The sequence below is a fragment of the Falco cherrug genome, chromosome Z (assembly GCF_023634085.1).
Source record: "Falco cherrug isolate bFalChe1 chromosome Z, bFalChe1.pri, whole genome shotgun sequence".
NCBI lineage: Eukaryota > Metazoa > Chordata > Aves > Falconiformes > Falconidae > Falco > Falco cherrug.
In genome coordinates this window covers 28,983,023-29,005,662 of record NC_073720.1, presented here as the reverse complement: position 1 = coordinate 29,005,662, position 22,640 = coordinate 28,983,023, and the positions used below count along the sequence as shown (strand labels likewise).

The 22,640-nt window shown below is 43.1% G+C and overlaps 1 protein-coding gene across 1 annotated transcript in view; it reads left to right on the top strand.

Moving 5' to 3' along the window:
• The first annotated feature begins 1,235 nt into the window (after window positions 1-1,235).
• PGM5 (phosphoglucomutase 5) overlaps window positions 1,236-22,640 on the top strand; it is a 78,262-nt gene continuing 56,857 nt past the window's right edge. The window contains exons 1-6 of the mRNA XM_055699694.1: window positions 1,236-1,674; window positions 9,060-9,222; window positions 11,749-11,895; window positions 14,266-14,391; window positions 16,896-17,086; window positions 17,978-18,132. Of these exons, the coding sequence (XP_055555669.1) occupies window positions 1,414-1,674; window positions 9,060-9,222; window positions 11,749-11,895; window positions 14,266-14,391; window positions 16,896-17,086; window positions 17,978-18,132 (1,043 nt within the window). The 5' untranslated portion in view covers window positions 1,236-1,413. The remainder of the gene's footprint in view (window positions 1,675-9,059; window positions 9,223-11,748; window positions 11,896-14,265; window positions 14,392-16,895; window positions 17,087-17,977; window positions 18,133-22,640) is intronic.

Here is a 22,640-nt window from a genome sequence, read left to right as displayed (position 1 = left end):
CGCAGCTAACACACTGTCTTGTTTAGTCGGAACCCTCCATCATGCTTCTCAGCAGTTTAGGAACAGACTCCTTTGCAGAGACATGAAGAATGCCTCACAAAATTCTTTTTGTCTGCTGAGGTGCAGGTCTACATCAGGGATTCCTTAAGCACAAGAATGACATCTAGGTTACAGGACTGTTTTTTCCAACTCTCCAGCCAACAGAGTTGTCCTGGAAAATGACTGCTGTGTGGGCCCAGTGTGAAACAAGCATTTGGATGGAAAATGTCAGTTGATGTTTGACAGTCATAGGCATCTGTAAACACAGCCTTTACACTGGGCAACGTGAGGCATCTTTGCAACAGCCAGTGCCACCACCTCGGCATTTAGTTTAGGCAGAATGAACACATATGTCAACAAGCTCTGCCTCACCACATCTGTATGAAACACAAGTTTTCATAGGGAAAGACACCTCCAGAGGGCTGCTTGTCAGTACAGGGAGAAAGCCTGGACAGAAACAAGCATGGCCCATTAACCTACAGTCAGACCAGGCCGTTTCTTGAGTACGTACCCCTCCTGTGGAACAAACAAAACCAAAACCGCTCCGTGGGCTTGGTTATTGTACAAAATAACCTGCTGTCGAGCACCGTGGCAAAAAAAAAACCAAAAGAAAAATCGATTCCCCTCGCTTGAGGGTTAGTGGTGCAGTAACTCCTTCGCTCTTTAATCGCCCGTTCTTCCGTTTTTTCGCCGGCGAAGGGGGCAGTGCCGCCCCCCGGCCTCACTCCAGCCTGGGGCCGGGTTCCCCACCGCGGGTGGGCGCTGCCCGAGCCCCGCCGGGGGGGCGCCGCCGAAGGGCAGAAGCCGCCGGGCTGTGCCGTCCGACCGGGTACGCTCCGCCGAGGCGCGGCGGCTCGGTCCCCACGGCCGGCATGGGGGCGGCCGGCGGGGCTCGAAGGGGACGGCTCCGGCGCTGACAGAGCGTGATCCTCCCGAGCAAGTGTGTGGCGCTGGCTCGCCCTCTCGCCCCTGCCTCCAGTTACATCCCTGGCAGGAGACCGCGGCTCTCGGCTTCGCCTTCCAGGGTTATTTTTGGCCGGGGCGGCCGCATGCTGATGGCAGCAGCCTGGCAAGCCCCGGGCGTCCTTGCGGGCGGCGAGGCGCCGGCGGGGGCCCCGCCGGGCGGGGGAAGGGGCGGCACGCACCCCGCGCCCGCCCCGGCTCCCCCGCGGCGCCGGGCTCCCGGCGGCGGGCCGCCGACGGCTGAGCGAGCCCGCCTCCGGCCCCGGGGGCCGGCCTGAGGGAGCCCGACCCCGCGGCGGCCCGCCGCAGGGAAACGCCTCCCGCTCCCCGCCGCCGGCGAGGCCAGCCTGCTAGAGGGGCTGCTGCTCCCCAGCGGAGCCACAGCCGGGCGGGCGGCAGCGGGGCGCCGCCATGGAGAGGACCCCCATCCCGGTGCTGACGGTGCAGACGGCGCCCTACGAAGACCAGCGGCCGACGGGCGGCGGGGGGCTGCGGCGGCCCACGGCGCTTTTCGAGAGCCAGCGCAACTACCTGCCCAACTTCGTGCAGAGCCTCCTCTCCTCCGTCGACCTCCGCGACCGCCAGGGCTGCACCATGGTGGTGGGCAGCGACGGCAGGTACTTCAGCAAGACGGCCATCGAGATCGTCGTCCAGATGGCCGCTGCCAACGGGGTAAGCGGGGCCCCTCTCTCCCCCCGCCGTCCCCTCGGGGCGGCCTCCCCGCTCACCGCCCTCGGCCGCCTCGCCTCAGGCGGGCGTCCTTCCCGCTTTGCCCCCCTCGCCGCGGGGTGCGCGACTTGCCCGCACCGGCTGCCGCCCGCACCGGCTGCCGCCCGCACCGGCTGCCGCCCGCACCGGCTGCCGCCCGCACCGGCTGCCGCCCGCACCGGCTGCCGCCCGCACCGGCTGCCGCCCGCACCGGCCGCTGCCCGCGGGAGGAGGCGCGGAGCGGGCCCGCAGGGACGGGACGGGACGGGACGGGGCGGTTCCGTGGCGCGACCCGGCGGCGCGGCCCGTGCAGTGACAGCGAGGCGGGCTCCGTGGGGCCGTGTGCCGGGGGTCTGCGCTCCCGATGGCGAGGGTCTGCGGCCCCGGTGTCCAGGGTCTGCGGCCCCGGTGGCGGGCCAGCCCGGTGCCGGCTCGCACGCCTCTTAGGCTGTGCCGCTGGGCTTTGGCGGGGCTGGGTTTTGTCTGCCGGTAGCGGAGGTGATCGTGATAAGCACAGGAGGCTGCTGGCGGTGCCGTGCGTTTCACACCTTATTTTAGACTGAGGCAGGAATGGGAGCTGAACAACGCCGTTGACTCTGCAGGAGAAGACGTAGCAGGATTTAAAATAAGTAGGTGGGAAACGAAGCTATCAGACATGTGTCTCCTGCTCAGGATCTTTTTAAAATATTCAAGGAAAATGGTATTACTGGAGCAAGAGGAATTAAGCGTTTTGGCTGCATCTTAAGAAAATAACCCTTCTTCTCTATTGCCCACTTGCAAACAAAGTACAAAATGCAAGAAGGCAACGGTGGCAAATACCTCTGTGATCGGCTGTGTTACAGCTTTTCTTGCGCTGCTTTGAAGATAGGAAAGAATTCGGGAAGAAAACTGATGATGTCTTCTGATAGATAAGTGTCCATTTCTGTGTTGGTGTGTATGCACAGAAAGCTGGAAATACCAGCCAGTGTAGGCTTGAAGTTTCTACTTCAAAGCAGAGTTGCTGCTGCTGTCTCTTGTTATGAAGGCTGAATCGATTCTCCAGATCTGGAAAAAGAAGTGATACACTTTTATAGGGCTTATTTTGTAGTGAATTTACTTTTTCTTAGCTTTTTCCACAAGCCCCATTCTTTAAATGCTGTCCTGTTTTATAACCAGGATATCTTTCAACTTTGAAACAAATCTCCCTATGTGTCTGAATTTTCCCTGCTGGTTTATTGTCACATACAAGCTATATGGATTAGTCAGCTTGGTATAAGTTACGAGTATCTTAAATTTATTTCTAAAGCATGTTCTCACCACGCTGGCAATACCCAGCAGACGCCCAGTGCTGACCTGAGATTTCAGAGATAGGGGCTGTGCTGTGTACTGTCTGAGCCCAGGGTGTGAGGAGGGCTGTCGGGGGGACACTGTCGAAGGTGGGGACACTGGCAAGGGTAGCACGGTGGTGCTTTGTCCTCGAGGAGCAGGCATGCAGGGAGCGAGCACAGAGCTAGAGTGTGGAGTGTTGGAGGGACGATGGAACAGCACCCGGGGGAGTGCTGCTCCCTTCCCTCTTCCCCCATGTAGCACTGAGGAGAAAGTGCCGCTGCTGGAATTATAGCTGTCGACCATGCAGGATAAACTGCAGCAGCAGCTAGAGAGCTGGACAGCAAGAGCTGCCCTGCTGAGGCCTTTGCCTGCCCTTGCACACCACAGGGACTGAGGTGCTGAGGAAGACAAGACGCTTAGAGTTTAGAAGACCGGGGTCTTCCTCAGCCAGGTTATGCTGTGTCCAGGACTCCTTCCTGACTAATTTTTTCTGTCAGCTTGCCTCCTTCCTGCTGCTTCTGTCAGGTTCCTGATTTTTCTCTGTTCCCCCTGAAGATCAGGGCTTTTTGACCTCAGGCAATTCCCATTCGACATGTTTCTAGCACCTTGCTGTGATAGTGCTTCTCCTTTCTTAAGTCAGTGCGGGTTTCTCCCTGGCGTTTTCTGAAGCCAGACCCCAAGCTTTTCTGCTCACGATTCCCACAAATATCTGAATTCAAACATTATACTCTTACTAATGACACAGTCCTCACAAATTCAGCAGGCCAGCTGGTGGGGTGCTACTGATACTCAAAAGGCTTCCCATTTTCCATGTGCTAATGCTCCATCCCCTCTCTACCATCCTTACCCTGCTCACCCTCAGCCCCATTTTTCCCAAGCCCACTGCAAATGCATAAGACTCATATTTACTTAGTGAATACTGTTTGTACATTTTATTCTTCAGTTGTTAAAATACATCTGCTGGGAAAATATCTAAACCTCCCTGAAGGCATTAAGTGCTGTGCTACGTACCTAGGGGGAAAGGAAGGGAGTACTCCTGAGGTCAAAGATGTCTCCCTTTGAGTGAGGTTAATGTCATTAGAAGGCATGTAGCCAGTATCACAGGGAAAGAAATGAGTTGGTGTCGGCAGGCTTGGTTAAAATGTGTAGAAGCCTTTAAGTTGCATTCCACACCTTCAGCCACCCCAGAGTGCCAGGAGAGGGATAGACACATAGTGCTGATAAACTGAACTTGAATCTCCTTCCTGGAAGACATATACCAAGTGTTATGGTTAATTGTGCCTGCTGAGTACAAAAATAAAAGGGATTTTCTATTATCAACTGTAAATGTATTGCCCTTTAGAGTTGCTAGGTTCCCCTTGTTCTAATTTGGTGACTCACCCCACATTCCCCTTGTGTTAACAGCCTAGCACAGTTGGCATAGGCCCCAGTACAAGGATTGAGATGAGGTCCCCTGCCCGGTCAGCTGCCAGTGCTTGGCCTGACTTCTTCTCATCTTGGTTCCCTCTGGCTCCTGCCCTCCAGCCCGCGGCTGCAGGTACATGCTCCGCAGCTGTAGCCTGCGTAGGCTTCCACTGGTGGCAGCCGCTGTGGGCTGGCCCATGTTGTGCAAATGTCATCAGCACGTGCCCCACCAAATCCTGCTGCTCAGAGCTGGAGGTGACAAACCAGGGTCACTCTTCAATGGGTCACCTAGCAAACACGTTTGGGTAAGGGACTGCATATTGTGGGAGGGTGGGGGAGGGCGGGGAAAGCCAGACAGAGGTCCTGTACCGTTCCAGGTTGCGACAAGCAGTTTTGCAAAGTGGGGTGGTAGGACAGCATCTGAGGCTCTATTTCCCTTTTCACCTGTGTCCTGTCAGTAGTAGTGTCCTTGTACCTTGATGTCTGCAAGAAGTGAGGTAGAAGGCTCCATCATTTGTAATACAGTTCCACTACAAATTAAATGCAGTTATTCCATTAGACCCGGTGACTGGATGTAGTGTCTCTTTTTTTGATGCAAAGTTTAGGATAGGTTTAAATGGGAAGCTGCTATTGGTGAGTCTCAATGCAGATCAGAAGCTGATGATCATGCTTTAAATACGAAAATTGATAGGAACATGCTAGAAAGATCACAGAGTATTGCTAGTAATGTTGTAGAAGTCTGAGATGGCAGATAGTTTGCCAGTTTTCTTCTTTATAATACCATGTTGTTTTTATTTGCTATGGTCTTCCATGCAAATCTTGCCCTCCCTCCCTGGACCTGTGTGCTTGATACATTTGCTTCCACATTGAGTGTGGCACTCAGTCATCTTTAGCGTACTATGGTAAAAGATAGGAAGGCACAGCTCCATGCTGTACAGGCTATGTAATCTGTTTGCTTTGTGTTCTTTCACGTTTAATTGACTGAGGCATGTGAGAGATTACTGGGAAAAATAATAAAAAAAAGCATTAAGTGACTCCATGATAATCAACTGAATCATCTGAAAAAGCACAGCTGCAAGTGGTAATACTGCATAAAAATGTTCTTGTAAAGTACTTGTTAGGGTGGCTGTTCTTTCAGCTGTAACACTTTGCAGAGGATAATGGTCTGTCTCTGCTGTTGCTACTGAAAGCAGAGTGACGAAATAGAAGGTGGTGTGGGGGCACTGCATTGGAAGAGACATTACATGTCTGTGATCTCGTAGCCATGCAAGTTTTTGAATTCCAAAGATAATCTTTCCATGCTATGAAACTGTCCAAGATTTTCAGAAGGATATTACTGGAACTTTAATTCTGAGTCAATACATGAATGTTATTTAGTTACTGTTTTAGCCCAGATCACGAGAAGCCTGTAAATCTGAAGTGTTAACTACTTAAAATTAATTAGGTGTCAGTTTAGTATTTGGTTCAGAGACAAAATGAACAGCTTCTGAGCCAAGAGAGGATGAGGCTGTGCCTTCTTGCCGCTGAAATGAAGGAAGCAAAGGATGTGTAGAGGCTACACAGGGGTAGCATATGTGTATACTTCTAAGGTCTGCACTGTCCTCAGGGAGTTTTGTAAAAGCACTGAAGACCTTCACATAAGGTGAAGCTCTTTGCAGTAGTCACTGCAAATCAAATGTAGATGTAGCATTCGTATGATTTCACTTTCAACATCCTTAATTTAGAATACTAAATTTTGCAGTATTTCTGTAGTATAGAAATTAATGTTTCTATACTGTTCAGAAATAAATAGTATTTCTGAACAGTATAGAAATAATAGCCTTGTGACAAATGCTAAAGGCAAAGCAGATTACTCCTGTTCATATTAATATTTGGCATCCAGAAAATGGGAAAATTGGTTTGTACAACATCTGTTGAACAGGAAAAGAATGAAAATATGGTGATGAGATAGTACCAGGTAATTTGTGCATCCTGAATAATCAAAGTATTCTACTTACTATAAAAAAACAGTTTTGGTGTGCATGAAGGCAAAAATCTAAACCTCACTAGTTCAGATTCAGAAGTACAGAGAACATGTGCTCATGGTAAGCCTGTATGCAAGTGTAAATGCATTTATACTTGAGTACCTCAAGACAGATTCAGTGCTGTTGTTTTCAAGCATTTTGCAAAATGTAATTCCTGATGTCTTCCTTTTGCTTACCCGTACACACTACTGTTTGAAGAGCTGGCACCCATTTCTAACAGCTGTATTGAGACTGAGTCATTGCTTTAGCCTCCTACAGGCTTCATAGTTTAAAAAAGGGAGAGACAATATTAAACCCAAACATTTTCAGTATTTATTTTCATCATGCTTTTTTTCCCATAATACATTTATGTGGGTAGACTGCTGTATAGACTGGAAGAGAGTTTGTTAAATTCTATTTCCCAATGTTCTGTGTTTTTCTAATGCTTCGGTACAATTGACAATAGTGATTAAATGAGAGCAAAATATAACAGTGGCAAGATGTGGCGTAAATAGGAAAGAAAACTGTTCAATGCCACTGAAGTGAGCAGAAATGAGGCTCAGCTGTGTGGTATATGTGTTAACTGTATACACACTCTGCCCTCACCAACTGACCATGTCAGTGGAAGTGCTGCTTTAAAATAATCTCTTGAAACAGAAAATGTGGATTCTGCTAATGTGCATTTTTTCTCCTGGAAGGGATACTTGTTTTCCATGGAATATATTTTCAATATAGTAGAAAAACTAGAAACCATTTTTTTGTTTGTTTTTTAAATTATTCTTTCTTAATTTCCTTCAGAACTGTTACAACCTGGGAGAAAAAAAGAGGCAGTGAAACAAAAGAGTTTCCCTATAGTAGCAAGAGCAAGTCAAATGAACTTTGAAGATTTTTCTGTGAACTGTACTTGTAATTTTGATAGTTTTCCTGTTTTCTAGCAACAATCCATAGGCTTCAAAATTATCTGCGAAAACTGAAAAGAGAACCAGGCAGACATCCTATCATCAGGTCTTGAGGTAGAGATAGAACAGTTAATAGAATGCGTTGTTCTGCACATTTTCTTACATTTGACAGCAGATCTTGTAATTCTTAGTGAAAGAGAAGTGGCTAACCATAGTTTGTGCTTTGTGAAGGTTAGCAAAAAAGTAACTTGTGCTTACTTTATAAGTTGATAATTTCAATGAAGAAATCTTATATTTTTTTAAATTAAATTAGTTCACAAAACCAGGCCAAATAAATAATCTCTTAATCCTTTGATTTTCTGAATTTTTTTGGAACTCCACTTCTGAGTAACCATTAAGGGCCTCACACAAGCGCTGGACCCAGAAGAAGGTCATCTGTATGTGAAAGAAAGCTCTTTATAGAAAGGAGGCAAGTAGTGACACCTCCTGTGCTGTTGCTTTGCCACGCAGACAGCAGAGCTGCCAAATCTCCCTCAAACCAGAGAAGAAAATCTGAGGCTGAGTTCCCAGTCTGCTTTTAGATGAGGAGTGGGAAGGAAGTGGGAAGGATTCAGAATTCTGCCTCTGCCTCCCCACCTCCCCTCCTTCTCAAACTACAAGTCAGTAGTGGTTGGGGTTTTTTTTGTTTGTTTGTTTGGTTTTTAAGTAAGGATATTAAAACCCCTCAAACTTTTGCAGTATTCTTTTAAGCTCTATATGCAGCTGCCTGTTCTTGCCTGTGACACTAGCCTCCCCTTCTCCCCTCCTTTTTTCGTATCTGCCTGTTTCCCAGGAACTGGAACTCTTTTGTATTTCTTTGTAAATACATTTCTGGTTGGCTCCTAGATTATTTATATTGAGCTGAAACTGAAGTATCTGTGTAGGGGATGAAGGCATGGTTTTGAAATTGGAACCATGCAGTGGAACTGCACATAATACCAAACACATTGAGTCAGTGTTTAATAACACCACCTGAAAGCTTTTTTTACTTTAAGAATGGTGGGAACTTCCCCTGCTCAGCTGTGCCCTGGGAAACACACAAGCTCTTCATCTGGAATAGCCAAGGAGTCACTGATGGCTGAAGGAGGAGCAATACTTTCGATAGGGCAGGACATCCAAGGGGGGGTCTCGGTAACAGAGGTGTGACTCATGGAGGCTGCAGGTCCTACTGTGGGTGTAGTGATATTTGTGATTGCTCTGGAAGGCTGCTCCATGAAAGGCAATTTGCTTGCTGTTCTCTTTTACGCTAGTTAAAGCCCCAACCCTGCAGATTGCATCCACACAGCCAGCCCTAAACTATCTTGATATTTGAGGGGATTTACTGGTTTGTGGGGATACCTGGGAAGGTCTGATAGCAGGATCATAGCCCAGTGCTATGCTTGGGAGCTTTGCGAGTCACTACCATAGCTGTGCTCTTGCTTTACTGTCAGTGCATAGGCTGCTGGGGTTAGGTGTCCCAGTATATGGTATCTTTTGTCAGCACTCCGGGTTAGCTTGTAAACAACTCAGTATGTATATTTCTCTGCAGCCAGCTCATGTACGTGTATTTCTCTACAAAAGAATAGGTTCCGTACTAGGAGTTTACAATTTCTGTTCTATATGTATATACACCTGTACGTATATGTGTGTTTATATATTAATACTTTTTCAAAAGTTTAGTGCCATTCAGAGTGCTTTGACTTCCTTTTCCACCTAGATTGGCAGATTGGTTATTGGACAGAATGGTATCTTATCCACACCTGCTGTTTCATGTATCATCCGAAAGATCAAAGCAGCTGGTGGAATTATTCTAACAGCTAGCCACAGTCCTGGGGGACCTGGAGGAGAGTTTGGAGTCAAGTTTGAGGTTGCCAATGGAGGTAGGTTTTTTTCTAATAGCACATTACAACATTGCATCTTGGTATGATGAAAGTATGATGACAAGGATAACTAGCTGACTTTAATTATGTGGGTTTTATTTATTCTCTTAAAACTATGAAGAGTGTAGGCATCTTTCTCCACCCCCCCTCCCCTGTAATAGGAGTGTATTTGTTTACATGGGTCTGTACAATAAGCATTAAATGTTCACTGAAGTCCTTATGGTAGCAGTAAAATTTCTATAAAAAAGGGATTTTGCCATCCAATTTTTATAGCATTTTATGTAGTCTGCCAGATCATTGTAACAATTCTGATCCTTTTTATTTATAAAGATTCCTATGAGGAAGCTCTGTTTTGCTCATACTTCTGTGCTGCTTGTCTTGGCATTTACTTTAAACCGTGTAACTTTAGCAGTGCTGTAGGCAGTACAACTCATTGTCTTGTATGGAAGAAAGCACTTCTCATGTTTACCCAGAAAATAACTGCTCTTTTCCAGGGAGAGAGTTGTATCATTTTAACTATTGCAGTTCCACTGTTGCATAATGGAATTTGCGTATATAGCTAATGTCGTGTTTTCCAAAATGGACAAGCTAAACATGTAGGTATGTTATACATTATGTGTGTTTTATGCTACAGATCTGTGTACACCAATAAAACTTGATGGTGGCGATCGCTGACACCTTGGATACCTCACACATGTGGAGTGCTTTCCATCTGTAAAAACTGAAAATGCTTTTAAATAATGTTTCCTGCCCTGTTTTGAAGGTGGGAGAACTTGAGAAGGGGATGCTTCTCCCTTGACCCTTGTCCAATTGAAAAACATACACGGTTAAACCGTTGTGATTTTATAAACAGAATAGGCTTGAATCCCAGAGAGGTTGAAAGGACTGTGTAAGGTCAAGACAGTGAGCAAGCCGGGGTCACAGCACAAACATGCCAGAGACAAACCATTAGATGCATTAGCATTCCATAAACTTTAGAACACCACATACACCTAAAATCTATTTGATAAATGGGTAATGTTTGGGCATTTTTTTACTGAGCTTTGCTTTTTTAAAGAAAATTCAGACTATTAGGCTTTAAATATGAAACACTCCTGAAGCACAGTTCACAACGATCAATTATTTATGATAATCAGCAGGGACATAATGAAAAGTAGTTGGTGTAAGTTGCAGCTGAGAAAATGCGGGTTAAGGGTTAGGCAAGGTTTTTGAAATAGGAGAATGGTTAGACACCATGACAAGAGCCTACGGAAGGCTGTTGTTGCTGGGCGTTCTTGCTCAGCCTGTTTTGCAGATCCAGGTCAGGCAGAAGCGGTTTGTTTCTGTAGCTGTAGGAGAGAACCCAGGACAACATGGCGGGATCTCCTTAGCTGGAAATATCAGTAGTCAATACATCCGTCTACCGAGGATCATCTGGAGCTAATGAAACCTGTCCTTACCTCTTGGATGGGTTTGGATTGGATGAGTAAGAAGTAATTTTCTAAGCCAAATGAAGAGTTAAGTGACTGTTACTTATTGTATTGCCTTGGACCACCTGGTCCACTGTGTGTGAGATAGAACACACTAATTTACGTGGCAGAGCTGCAATGAATATAGCAGCACTGCTAGAGGAGTGGGAAGTTAGCACTGAAAAGCCAGAGACTTTGGACTAGGAGAGAGAGCATGTGAAAGAGAAGAAAGGGAGTAATTTTTCAGAGTGGAAGGGTGGCTTTAATATAAGCAATGAAGAGTCAAATAAGTGAGAAAGGACTTTTGTTATAACTCAGACTCAGCTTTTGCACTGCATATGTCATAGCTCATCTGGTAATTTCTGCATTAAGCTTGCAACTTTTATTTGATTGACATTAATTTTTTTAAAAATAGAGCCAATCTTCAGTATTTGGCAATACAAGTAATGCACAAGTAAGGTGTGATTTCTGTTTCTGAATGGCATAACTGTTTCAGGTCATAATTGCTTGTTAAGCAATTAAAGTATTTTGCATTCTAACAAAGCTATATATCATTAAGCCATTCGAGGAAAACTGAAAGAGACCACCATCAAAATGGTAAGACTTTTAAAAATTATTTTTACTGAAATAATTTGAAACACAAAGCCGTCTCACCTTCATAAGTGTGCATTTGCAGAAGGTGCTGTGAAACACCAGAAGCTGCTGCTAGAGGCCAGACTTTCCTTTAAATGTTGAGATTCCCTGTAAACAATGGCAGTCTCTGAGCAATAAATCCAGAGAAAGATGGCTGTGGGTTTTTGGTTCTCACATTCCCCTTGCCCTGGATAATGATTGATTGAAATACTCTATGTGGATCAAAACATTGCGAGTAACACACTGTATTTCCATGTTACATTAAAAAAAAAATGTTTGAAACCTGTGTTACAATAAAAGAACAGATCTTACTTACTGTAGTTCATTGTTTGGGTTTATTCCTTAACTCAAATATATTCAGAAAAATGTTTATTATAACACTTGCTTTTAAAGTAGGGAACCTTAATTTTCAAAAAATGACCCACAACATTCTTTTTTCTTCTAGGACCTGCTCCAGATATAGTTTCAGATAAAATCTATCAAATTAGCAAAACCTTGGAGGAATATGCAATCTGTCCTGATCTCAGAGTTGATTTATCACGCCTAGGAAGACAAGAATTTGATCTGGAGAACAAATTCAAACCTTTCCGAGGTATCAATGTGTGCTTTTATGCATGTTGCATCCATTGATTCTAAATATTGAAATTGCCACAAAATGCCCCAGTACAAGTTCTCAAAATACTAGGCAGTGTGTGTGAGGAAGCTGAGTTACAGCCTTCAAAGTGTATTAGTCCTCATCATTTAGCCGAATACCTTTGCCAAATGTATGTGCTTAGGCTTGCCGGTAGTTAAACACCAAGCACAAACATTTTTTTGATTAGGAATGGTTTGCTCATGGAAGTCTAATTGACAAAAGAGTTTGTGAAAATCTCGGTTTATTTCTTTGCCTCACACTGACTGAAAAGTTGTGGGATGTGTGAGGCACTATACATCCAGTGACTTCAAATGTAAAGAGAGCGCTTAGGCACATGTTTAGTTCTAAGCACGTGAATACTTTTGTGCCTGCTTGATTTAAAATGAGCTAACACACTCATTTTGTACTGAAGAAATCAAAACCAGGAAGGGGTCCAGACAATATTTCAAATACTGTAAAACTCTGTGTGGCCTCAAGAACTTTTTCCTCATTCCTGATGTCCTATAATTAAAGCCAGTATATTTTCCGCCAAATCATTGTATTTTGAGACAAAGTACATTTTGGTAAGTAAGATTTTTGATTTAAAAAAATCTGAAATTGTGAGTGTTTTTGATTGCAAAGACCATGTTCAGCTTTTTAGGCAAACAGAAAGCAAAGAAAATTCAGCTGCAGCACCACTCTGGAATCATATGATTGCCACAGTTTTAAATTTTGCTTTTTCAGCTTTTACATCTCTCCAAGTTGTGTTTTTCTAAATGAAAATGAGACACCCCTCTTCCCCTTACAGGTAGTATAAAAATAAATTTAAAATAATTTCAATTTGACTGACTGTTTTTCTAAGGAAAAATAATTTCACAGTCATCTCTTCCCACAATACATCGTCCTGGGACAGTAAAGCTGCCAGGAATCCCTACTGAAGCAATGTAATTGGCTTACAAGTGCATGTATAAGTATAGTTTACATAGGTCTGAATGCAGAATGAAAGTGCAGAAAGAATGAAAATAACTAAAGTATTTTAAGATGCTATCTGATGTATTTAGTTGTATGAACTAACTCCTGTGAATCAAGGCTAGAGGTGTTGGAGCAACTGAGCGTAAACCAGTTGGGTTTGGCAGGAACTAAAATAATTTTTAGACTTTAAGCCTACATGCACATTATCTTAACATGTGTGAGCAGCTCCACTGAATTTGAGGCATTTATTTGTAGGTGTAAAGCTTAGAGCCTACTTAAACATTGTTAGGAGCAAGGCATAGAAGATGTGCAGTCATGTAATTTTAGTGAATCCTTGAGGCTTTCAACATACAGAATTAACTCCTTTTCAGATAGGTTTTACGGGTTGTTTTTCAGCCTTGAGAACCCTTTTTTGTTTTGTTTCTCCATTCAGGTGTATTACTGCAATGTGTTCTTTTTCAGGCTCAAAAAATGTCTGGGTCATTTTCATGCTATTGTAAAGAGGAGCAGTAGGGTGAGGTCAGTGTTTTTGAGGAAAACTGGCTGATATTCTAAGTAATAATTTAAACATAACTAAAATGTTTCAGGATACTCATATTACCAGATAAAAAGACATTTGCTTTTTAATTTAATCAGGAAACGTAATACATTCCAAGATGACTGAGAAGCATGGCTTTTGACAGCTGTTTGGTAACTGTTTTCATTATGACAGACTTATTTCCATTCATTCATTTTAATTTAATGTTTTATGTCCAAAAGAACTATAAAAATTGTAGCTCTTCTTCTTTTATTAATTTAGAATACAAATTAGCAAGACCTTAGCAAAAAACAGATGGTATTTGAGCCTAACTTTCCCAAATCAGTGAGATATAAAATGCAAAAGTATAGCAGTAGATTGACAACAAACTTGAGACACATACTCCAGGTGCCAAAACTGAGAAGAATAGGCTGTGTGTCTCTCCTGATAGATACTGCTGTTCAATAGAAGAATAGAACATGTGGTTTCAACTTGGCATGGATGTCTTCCATCCTCTGAGAATAAACCTGCATAGCTTGAAAAGTTGTTCAGTGTTTTAGTGAATGATAAAGACCTTACTTTGGTACAGTGTACTCTCATGAATGTTTTCAGTGAAATAGGAACTGTCAACTTGCATCATCTCTACAGTCCTTGACCAGGCAAAACTGGTGATCTCTGAAAGGCTTAAAGCTTGATGGTAGAAGTCTTCGACTTTGCCTCTGTGAGCTTCAGTGTGAGTCCATATTATGTAGAGGTCGCCTGCTCTGATTTTAGGAGAGGTGCATGGCTGGTGGAAGTGTGCTGAAAGATACTTTCCCATGTGTGAACTTAAGTGATTTTTTTCTACCTCATTTTTCTAGTGGAAATTGTGGATTCTGTGGATATCTACCTCAATCTCCTTCGAAGTATCTTTGACTTCAATGCAATCAGAAATTTGCTGACTGGACCCAACCAGATTAAAATAAGGATTGATGCCATGAATGGAGGTAAGAACTTAACTTGCTATCAGGACAGAATTGTAGGTATGCTGCAATAACTTCCCAGTAAAGATGGTGCACTGCAGTAGTTTCCCAATAAAAGTATAGCATATAAAAGTCAGACTTTTTAGTAGGGTTAAGGGGAATAAGAAAAAATTTGAACATTATACTAGTAACCAAGGCAATCTTAACAATAGTTAGGTCCCTTATTAGGCAAAGAGGTTTATCTTCCTTGATAAAGAAGTGAAGGCGTATGTGTCCAACAAATGTTCTCTTTCTGCATTTGGAAGCAAGCAGGATGAGGTAATCTTGCAATGAGAGAGTGATGAAGTGTGTTGCAGTGAGCAGTAACCAAGGAAGTTACCAGGCAGCCTCCACTAAGTAAATTCTAAATGGTATAAAATTAGTTAAGTCTGAATAAATTGCACCCAGCATTCCTTAAAGAGTTGACCTCTGCATCACTAATGTTTACTGGGTTTTTTTAGTGTACTGGGGGCAAGATGCAAGTGTCCCAAAGACAGAAAGGGGACCAATTTTGTCTTGATATTAAAAAATTATAAGCTGTGTCACTTGGGGAAACAGATCAGTATGAGGTGTGTCTTGGATACATGATGAAAAAATAAATAAATGTTTCTACAGGTAATGGTTTGAAGGATAGGAATGTAAGTAATGGTGTTCAACATTATCTTATGGAAAAAAAATTCCATCAAATAAAGCAGGTTTCATTCTTTAATGAGATTACAAAACCAGACTGATAAAGGGAATTGGATAGACAAACAGAGGTTTTGTAAAGCATTTTATCTGGCACGGTGTGACAGTCACGGTTCGAAAGATCATAGTGGGCATACAGTCAGTGTGAACACTCAGTTTTACCAGGCTGTGGCAAAAGGGCAGATGGTGTCTTTGAACAGTGTAGAGGGAGCAATGAGGAAGACAATGCTTCCAGTCATGTACAGTACTGGAGAGAATGTGACTCAAATAGTTTGCAGAGCTCTGATCTCCAAGTCTATAACTGATTGTTAAAAATTTTACACATGGTCAAAAAGGTGCATAGTCTGTCTCAGGGTTAGAAAAACTGATACATCACAAAGATTTTAAAGGACTGAGTTTTTTTACTTACAAGGTGATAAAGAATTTGCCTTATGACTTTGTATTTTGGTGGAGAAATAGCCATATATAATACACAGTACACACACAGTAAGTGTATACAGGAGTATTTGTTTATACAGCAGAGAAAGGGTTTTTTTCTGCAGAAAAATATTGCTCAGTCTTCTACTCCCAAAAATACAAAAAAAAAATCAATAGTGAGAAGCTGAGGCCAGACAAATTCAAACTGAAATGTAGCTCACATGTGTGGGTAACAGCAAATAAACACTGGAGCAATCTACCAAAGAAAGCTGGGGGTTGTCCTCTTGGTGGCATCAGATCAAAAGACTTTCTGGATGAGATGCATTAGCCAAAAGTGAGTCACCAGGCACAATATAGTGAACATTAGAGAGGACCACATGTGTACATGGACAAACTGTCTTCCAAAGTTTGTTTTAGCTCTGAATCTTTGGAATGTGCTTTTATCTCTGTAGACATGGATAGTTTAACATTGGCATAGAGAAGAGTAATTTGTCAGGAGCCTACTCTTCGTAAGAACCTGAATCATTGTCTACTGTATATTTTACAGAATTAGCATCTAAGTTTTCTCGAACACAGGTTTCTCACGTAGTTTTACCTCTGGTTACAGTTGCTCCAGTTAAGATTTGGGAGTAAGGTAGGAGGAAGAGGGAGCACAAGAGTGTGAGTGATCACTCATAAATGTTTTACCTCTGGGTGACCTGTTTACACCTGCCTCAGGGGTGCAGAGTGCTCTGTCAGTTGATACTGTCTGTTCAGCTGCCGAATGCATATAATGATTGTGATATGCAATGGCATGAGCTGGCGTCTTAGTTGGCCATACCTTTAACAAAAAAAAAAAATATTTTTGGAGTTGATTTTGAGAAAGTTTTTATTTATTATCTACATGGTAGTAACTGAAATGTGGTGAAATTCTTTGGTGGACAAACCTGTTGTAATTTCAACATGAATTGGAATGATGAGGTAAGTTTATTCCCATTTGTATTCCCCTACTGTTTACTTTCCGTGCTGTTATGTGTTAAACTGTTGTTTTGCATTCCAGGGCACACAGGATAGCATATTATTTTATTCTAGTAAGGAAAATACTCTCTATGTATATGATAATTTCTTTACTTAATAATGGGTAAATAAAGCTTGCATCTTTCACTATTCATTACTTTTTCACTTCCACTAGCAGGGAACTATGTTTTTAATGCTGAATTGCCAATTGATTATTTACTGAGGGGATGATCACATACTCCTCTGTGAAATAATGGTTCGTTTTTTGTTGCTAGGACAGACGTATAGAACTGCTGAAAGTATGTTTTGCATCAGGTCTCCGTGGTGCTGTGAAAAAGAATGTCAAGCATATGCTTTTGTGATTGCATGGCAGATTTCTGTTTTTGCAGTTATGGGACCTTATGTGAGAAGAATTCTGTGTGATGAATTGGGAGCTCCTGCAAATTCTGCCATAAACTGTATTCCTCTGGAGGATTTCGGTGGACAGCCTCCTGATCCTAATTTAACATACGCAACTGCCTTGCTGGAGGCTATGAGAGGTGGCGAATATGGATTTGGAGCTGCTTTTGATGCTGATGGAGTAAGTATTTGGATCTGTCTGGAGGTTTCATCATTGTTGTTTTGTCTGGGGTCAGATACAGGACATGTAAGTATAATTTATTTGCTTTTCAGTAAGCCCTTGAAGCTGAAAGCAGTATTACTTTCAGGTACAGATGATAGCATTTGCAACCTGTAAATCAGATACATACATTGTAATTTGTCTCTGCAGATGACTGCAAATCAAGCAGGATTTGAATACAAAAAGAGAGTTCTGTAAATATTAGGCATGTTTTATCTTGTACTAGTATAACACTTTTATTCTCTGGTTAGGAAGAGACAGCACATATAGATAATATGGACTTGTCACAGTAAGTAGTAACTGAGTTAAGTACTTTTTGGCTAATGTAATAAATCAAGGGGGGTTTAGCTGAATAAAGCACTGAGTTATATTCTTTGTTTTCATTTTTTTATGTCATATCAGCATTATAAACAGTGAAGTATTACAGAAACAACTTTCTGTCCTGAAAGGGTGGGAGAAAGATAAAAAGGTTGTAAAGAACAGAAGCTGTTTTCTGTTGTCAGTAAACACAAAACACCCTCCTACTTACCATATGGTGCATGTCATTGAGAAAAAAATTCTCCCACACAAGCATTCCCTGGCAGGAACAGACCTACTGAAGTGTCATGTGGGAGGCTGAAGCTAGGGACTGATCTGTAGCTTTGATCTGCAAGGCTGGAGGGAGTGATGGTATAATAGTGAGTTTATAAACCTCCCAGGATGATGCCAATAAATTATTCTGCCCAAAGACAGATACGAGTAGCCCAAAGCCTGTTCTTTTTTTCCCTGCCTACAGTGGATCTAATAAAAGAAATTGCCACTCCCCAAAACATGGAATTTAAGATGCTTTTTTGAATTACTTTTGTTCTCCAGGACCGCTACATGATCCTTGGGCAAAATGGTTTCTTTGTTAATGCGTCGGATTCGTTGGCTATAATTGCTGCCAATCTATCTTGCATTCCATACTTTTGTCAGATGGGTGTCCGAGGATTTGGCAGGAGCATGCCTACCAGCACAGCCCTGGACAAGTAAGATGGAACATTTATTTGTATCACCTTGGTCATTACATTAGTTATCTCTCTGTTTTGTACTACATAGAAATTTCAAAATTGTGAAGGCTTTTGATAAAAGCCTCTAATTTTCACAATCTTTATGTGCTTTCTTGTTTTAACTAGTTTTGATGATATTTTGATCTTACCTAGACTAATTTTACTAACTTTTACTTGGCTGAAAATAGTTTAATTCATCCTGGAAAAGAAATAAATTGGTTGATTCTTTCTGAGAGTACAAGCACTTGCCTGGTAGTTTTTTTCCCAGTCTTAGTAAATTATGGTTTAGAGCCTAATCTGGCAGACTTATGAAAGTCATGGCATTTTAAAACAAATAAAGTACTAATTCAGTAATAAACTAGCATTTAAAAAAAAAAAAAACCAAACAAAACCCACCTCTTATTTTACGCCATTTAAATATATCCTCTATTGTGATACAGAATGGCCCAGAAGGGACTGCAGGCAGTCATGAAATCCATTCTCAGTTTCAAGGCAGGTTAAAAGTATACCTAAAGCTATTTCTGATGAGTCCAGTCTGCTCTTAAAAAGATTTGCTGAATGTGCATCCTGTGTTAGCAGCTGAATTTTGAGTAAGTCTCATCCAGGCCTAAGTTTTCTGTAAATATCAGCCTGAGAGGATTAAACTCCATATTATTGCCTTATATATTCTGTGTAGAAAGGGCATTCACTGAGTGAATTGTGTCTCAGTGTTGATGTGGTTGCATAGCTTTACTAATACAAGAATGATCTGCTGCCCCATTAAATGTGTCTAATCAGGATACGGTAATTTAAAGCAAAACATGGCTTGTATGAAAAGGTTGGTTGTTCCTGGAAAAGCAAGGATATTGGGGTGCTTCCCTATTCATGAAATTTCTGAAAGTTACTAAATTGTGAGCTAGCAGCTTCCTTTAATGCTTGACAGAGTCTTTGGGGAAATATTCCTTACTTGTAGGTAGGTGGTCTAGTTTAAGGAAATATTGCTAGGTCAGGGTTTGCTGTATTTTGTTTATTCTGTTTAGTGATCCAAAAATCTCATAGTTTAAGTGAAAACTACTGTTCTATTGAAATGCTATATAAAATTAGTAGAGGTTCATTTTGGATATAAACCCCAAGATATCTGCATTCCTGTAGGGCCTGAAGAAACAGTGACATTTCAATATGTTTGTCTTCTTAAAGTTAGGTAGTTATGTCAGAAAGTATGGATGTACTGAAGTCCCCTCCAATAACAATGTGACTGTTTGAATTACGTTCTTGAAAATGTTTACTTGACCTTCTGGAGCACAGATTGTCTCATGGTGATTACTACCTTATTTAGTTCTGTGGAGCTAAGTCTGATTATTAAATAAAACTGAGCAATTGATAGTGATGCAAGGATATAAGTATTTTCCCAGCCATTCTTACAAATATTTTTTATTATGAAGTTTGCAGTCTCTATCCAGGACACTTGAATTTTCTTTTCTTTCATTTTGTGGCTGTCTTTGTTTTCAAGAAGATGTAAAAATTACAAGTTTTCAAAATTGGTCACTTTTCTTCTGTGATTGATTTACACACATGACAATCCAAAATACCTGAATTTTGATTTTCTGTGAAAACACCTTAATGTTGTGTAGAGATTCTCATGCTTTGGTGGCCAAAATTGTGTAACCTGTTTAATGCATGAGTGCCAGTGCTGAAGTCACTCATTGAAGAGCCCAGCTTAGACTTGAAATCACAGTCAGTAGTTAATCTTAAGCAAGTCACTTTTAATCATGGACTCATGGAATGGTTTGGGTTGGAAGGGACCTTAAAGCTCATCTAGTTCCAACCCCCTCTGCCATGGGCTGGGACACCTTCCACTAGACCAGGCTGCTCCAGCCAACCTGGCCTTGAACACTTCCAGGGAGGAGGCATCCACAACTTGTCTGGGCAGCCTCTTCCAGTGTCTCACCACCCTCATAGTGAAGGATTTCTTCATAGTATCTAATCTAAATCTACACTTTTTCAGTTTAAAGCCATTACCCCATGTCCTGTCACTACATGTCCTTGTAAAAAGTCCCTCTCCAGCTCTCTTGTAGGCCCTCTTTAGGCACCAGAAGGCTGCTATAAGGTCTCCCTGGAGCCTTCTCTTCTCCAGACTGAACAAACCCAGCTCTCTCAGCCTGTCTTCATAGGAGAAGTGCTCCAGCTCTATGATCATCTGTGTGGTCCTCCTCTAGACTTGCTCCAACAGGTCCATGTCCTTCTTATATTAAGGGGCCACAGAGCTGAATGCAGCTGAATGCAGCACTCCAGATGGAGTCTCACAAGAGCAGAGAGGGAGAATCGCTTCCTGTGACCAGCAGGTCATGCTTCCTTTGATGCAGCTCAGGATACAGTTGGCTTTCTGAGCTGCAAATGCACATTGCCAGGTCATGTTGAGATTATTGTCAACCAACACCCCAAAGTCCTTCTCCTTAGGGCTGCTGTTGTGCTTGAGATTGCTCTGACCATGTTCAGGACCTTGTACTTGGCCTATTTGAACTTCATGAGCTTTGCATGGGTCCACCTCTCAAGCCTGTCAAGGTCCCTCTAAAAGACATCCCTTCCCTCCAGCATGTCAACTGCACACAAAACTTGGTGTTGGTGGCGAGCTTGCTGAGGGTGCACTCAATCCCACTGTCTATATTGCCAACAAAGATGTTAAACAGAGCTGATTCCAATACTGACCCCTGAGGAATGTCAGTTGTTATTGGTGTCCACTTGGACACTGAACCATTGACTGCAACTCTTCGAGTGTGACCATCAAGCCAGTTCCTCATCCACTGAGTGACTGGTCCATCCATCAAATCCATCTCTCTCCAATTTAGAGACAAGGACATCATGTGGGACAGCATCAAATGCTTTGCACTCATCCAGGCAGATGACAACAGATGCTTTTCCTTCATGCGCCAATGCTGTAACTCCATGTAGAAGGCCACCAGATTTGTCAGGCATGATTTGCCCTTAGTGAAGCCAAGTTGGCTGTCACCAGTGTGCCTTAGCATAGTTTCCAGGAGGATCTGCTCCATGATCTCGCTGGGCATAGAGGAGAGACTGACTGGCCTATAGTTCCCTGGATCTTCCTTTTTTCCCCTTTTTAAAAATGGGGGTTGTATTTCCCCTTTTCTAGTCAGTGGTAACTTCACCGGACTGCCATGACTTCTCGAATGTGATGGATAGTGGCTTAGCTACTTCATGCACCAGTGCCCCTAGTACACATGGATGTATCTCATGAGATGCCATGGACTTGTGCACCTTCAGGTTCCTTAGATGATCTTGAACCTGGCCTTCTCCTACAGCAGGCAGTTCTTCATTCTCCCAGTTCCCACCTTTGCCTTCTGTGACTTCGGAGGTGTGGTTGGAGCACTTGCTAGTGAAGACTGAGGAAAAAAGTTTGAATACTTCAGCCTTCTCCGCGTCCCAGGTAACCAGGTCTCCTGTCTCATTCTGGAGAGGACCCACATTTTCCCTAGTCTTCCTTTTATCCCTGACATACCTATAGAATCTTTTCTTGTTGCCCTTGACATCCCTGGCCAGATTTAATTCTATCAGGGCTTTAGCTTTCCTAACCTGATCCCTGGCTGCTTGGACAATTTCTCTGTATTGTTCCCAGGCTACCTGTCCTTCACCCTGTGTAGGCTTCCTTTCTGTGTTTGAGTTTGTCTGGGAGCTCCTTGTTCGTCTGTGCAGGCCTCCTGGTGTTTTTGCCTGACTTCTTCTTTGTTGTGTTACTTTGCTCCTGAGCTTGAAGACTGTGATTCTTGAATATTAACCAACTTTTTTGGGCCCCCTTTCCCTCCAGGGCTTTATCCCATGGTACTCTACCAAGCAGATCCCTGAAGAGGCCAAAGTCTGCTCTCCTGAAGGCCAGGGTAGTGAGCTTGCTGTGTGCCCTCCTAGGTGCCCTAAGGATTTTGAACTCCACCATTTCATGCCCTCTGCAGCCAAGGCTGCCTTTGAGCTTCACATTCCTCACCAGACCCTCCTTGTTGGCTCCTCTATCACTTGGAGAAGGAAGTTATCAATGCATTCCAGGAACCTTCTGGAGTGCTTATGCCCTGCTGTGAACCTCCAACAGATACTGGGGTGATTGAAGTTCCCCATGAGGACCAGGGCTTGTGTACGTGAGGCTGCTCCTCTCTGTCTATAGAGGGCCTCTTCTGCTTGGTCTTCCTGATCAGGTGGCTTATAGCAGACCTCTACTATAATATCAGCTGTCCCTGTGCTCCCTTTAATCCTGACCCATAAGCTCTCAGTTGGCTCCTCATCCACCCCAGGCGGGGCTGTATATTGGCTAGCTACGTGGAGTGGAGCACAGTAAGGAATATCATAAACACCTTCCTCAGAGGTTCATTGTATGAATTATTGAGCCATCATGTCTTCCAGGATTCTCAGTGAAGCCCACCATAAGGAGCTGTTGAACTTCCAGCAAAGATGATTGTCTGCAAGAGGTATTTTTCAGTAAAATTTTACACTGTCATTGTCTGAAA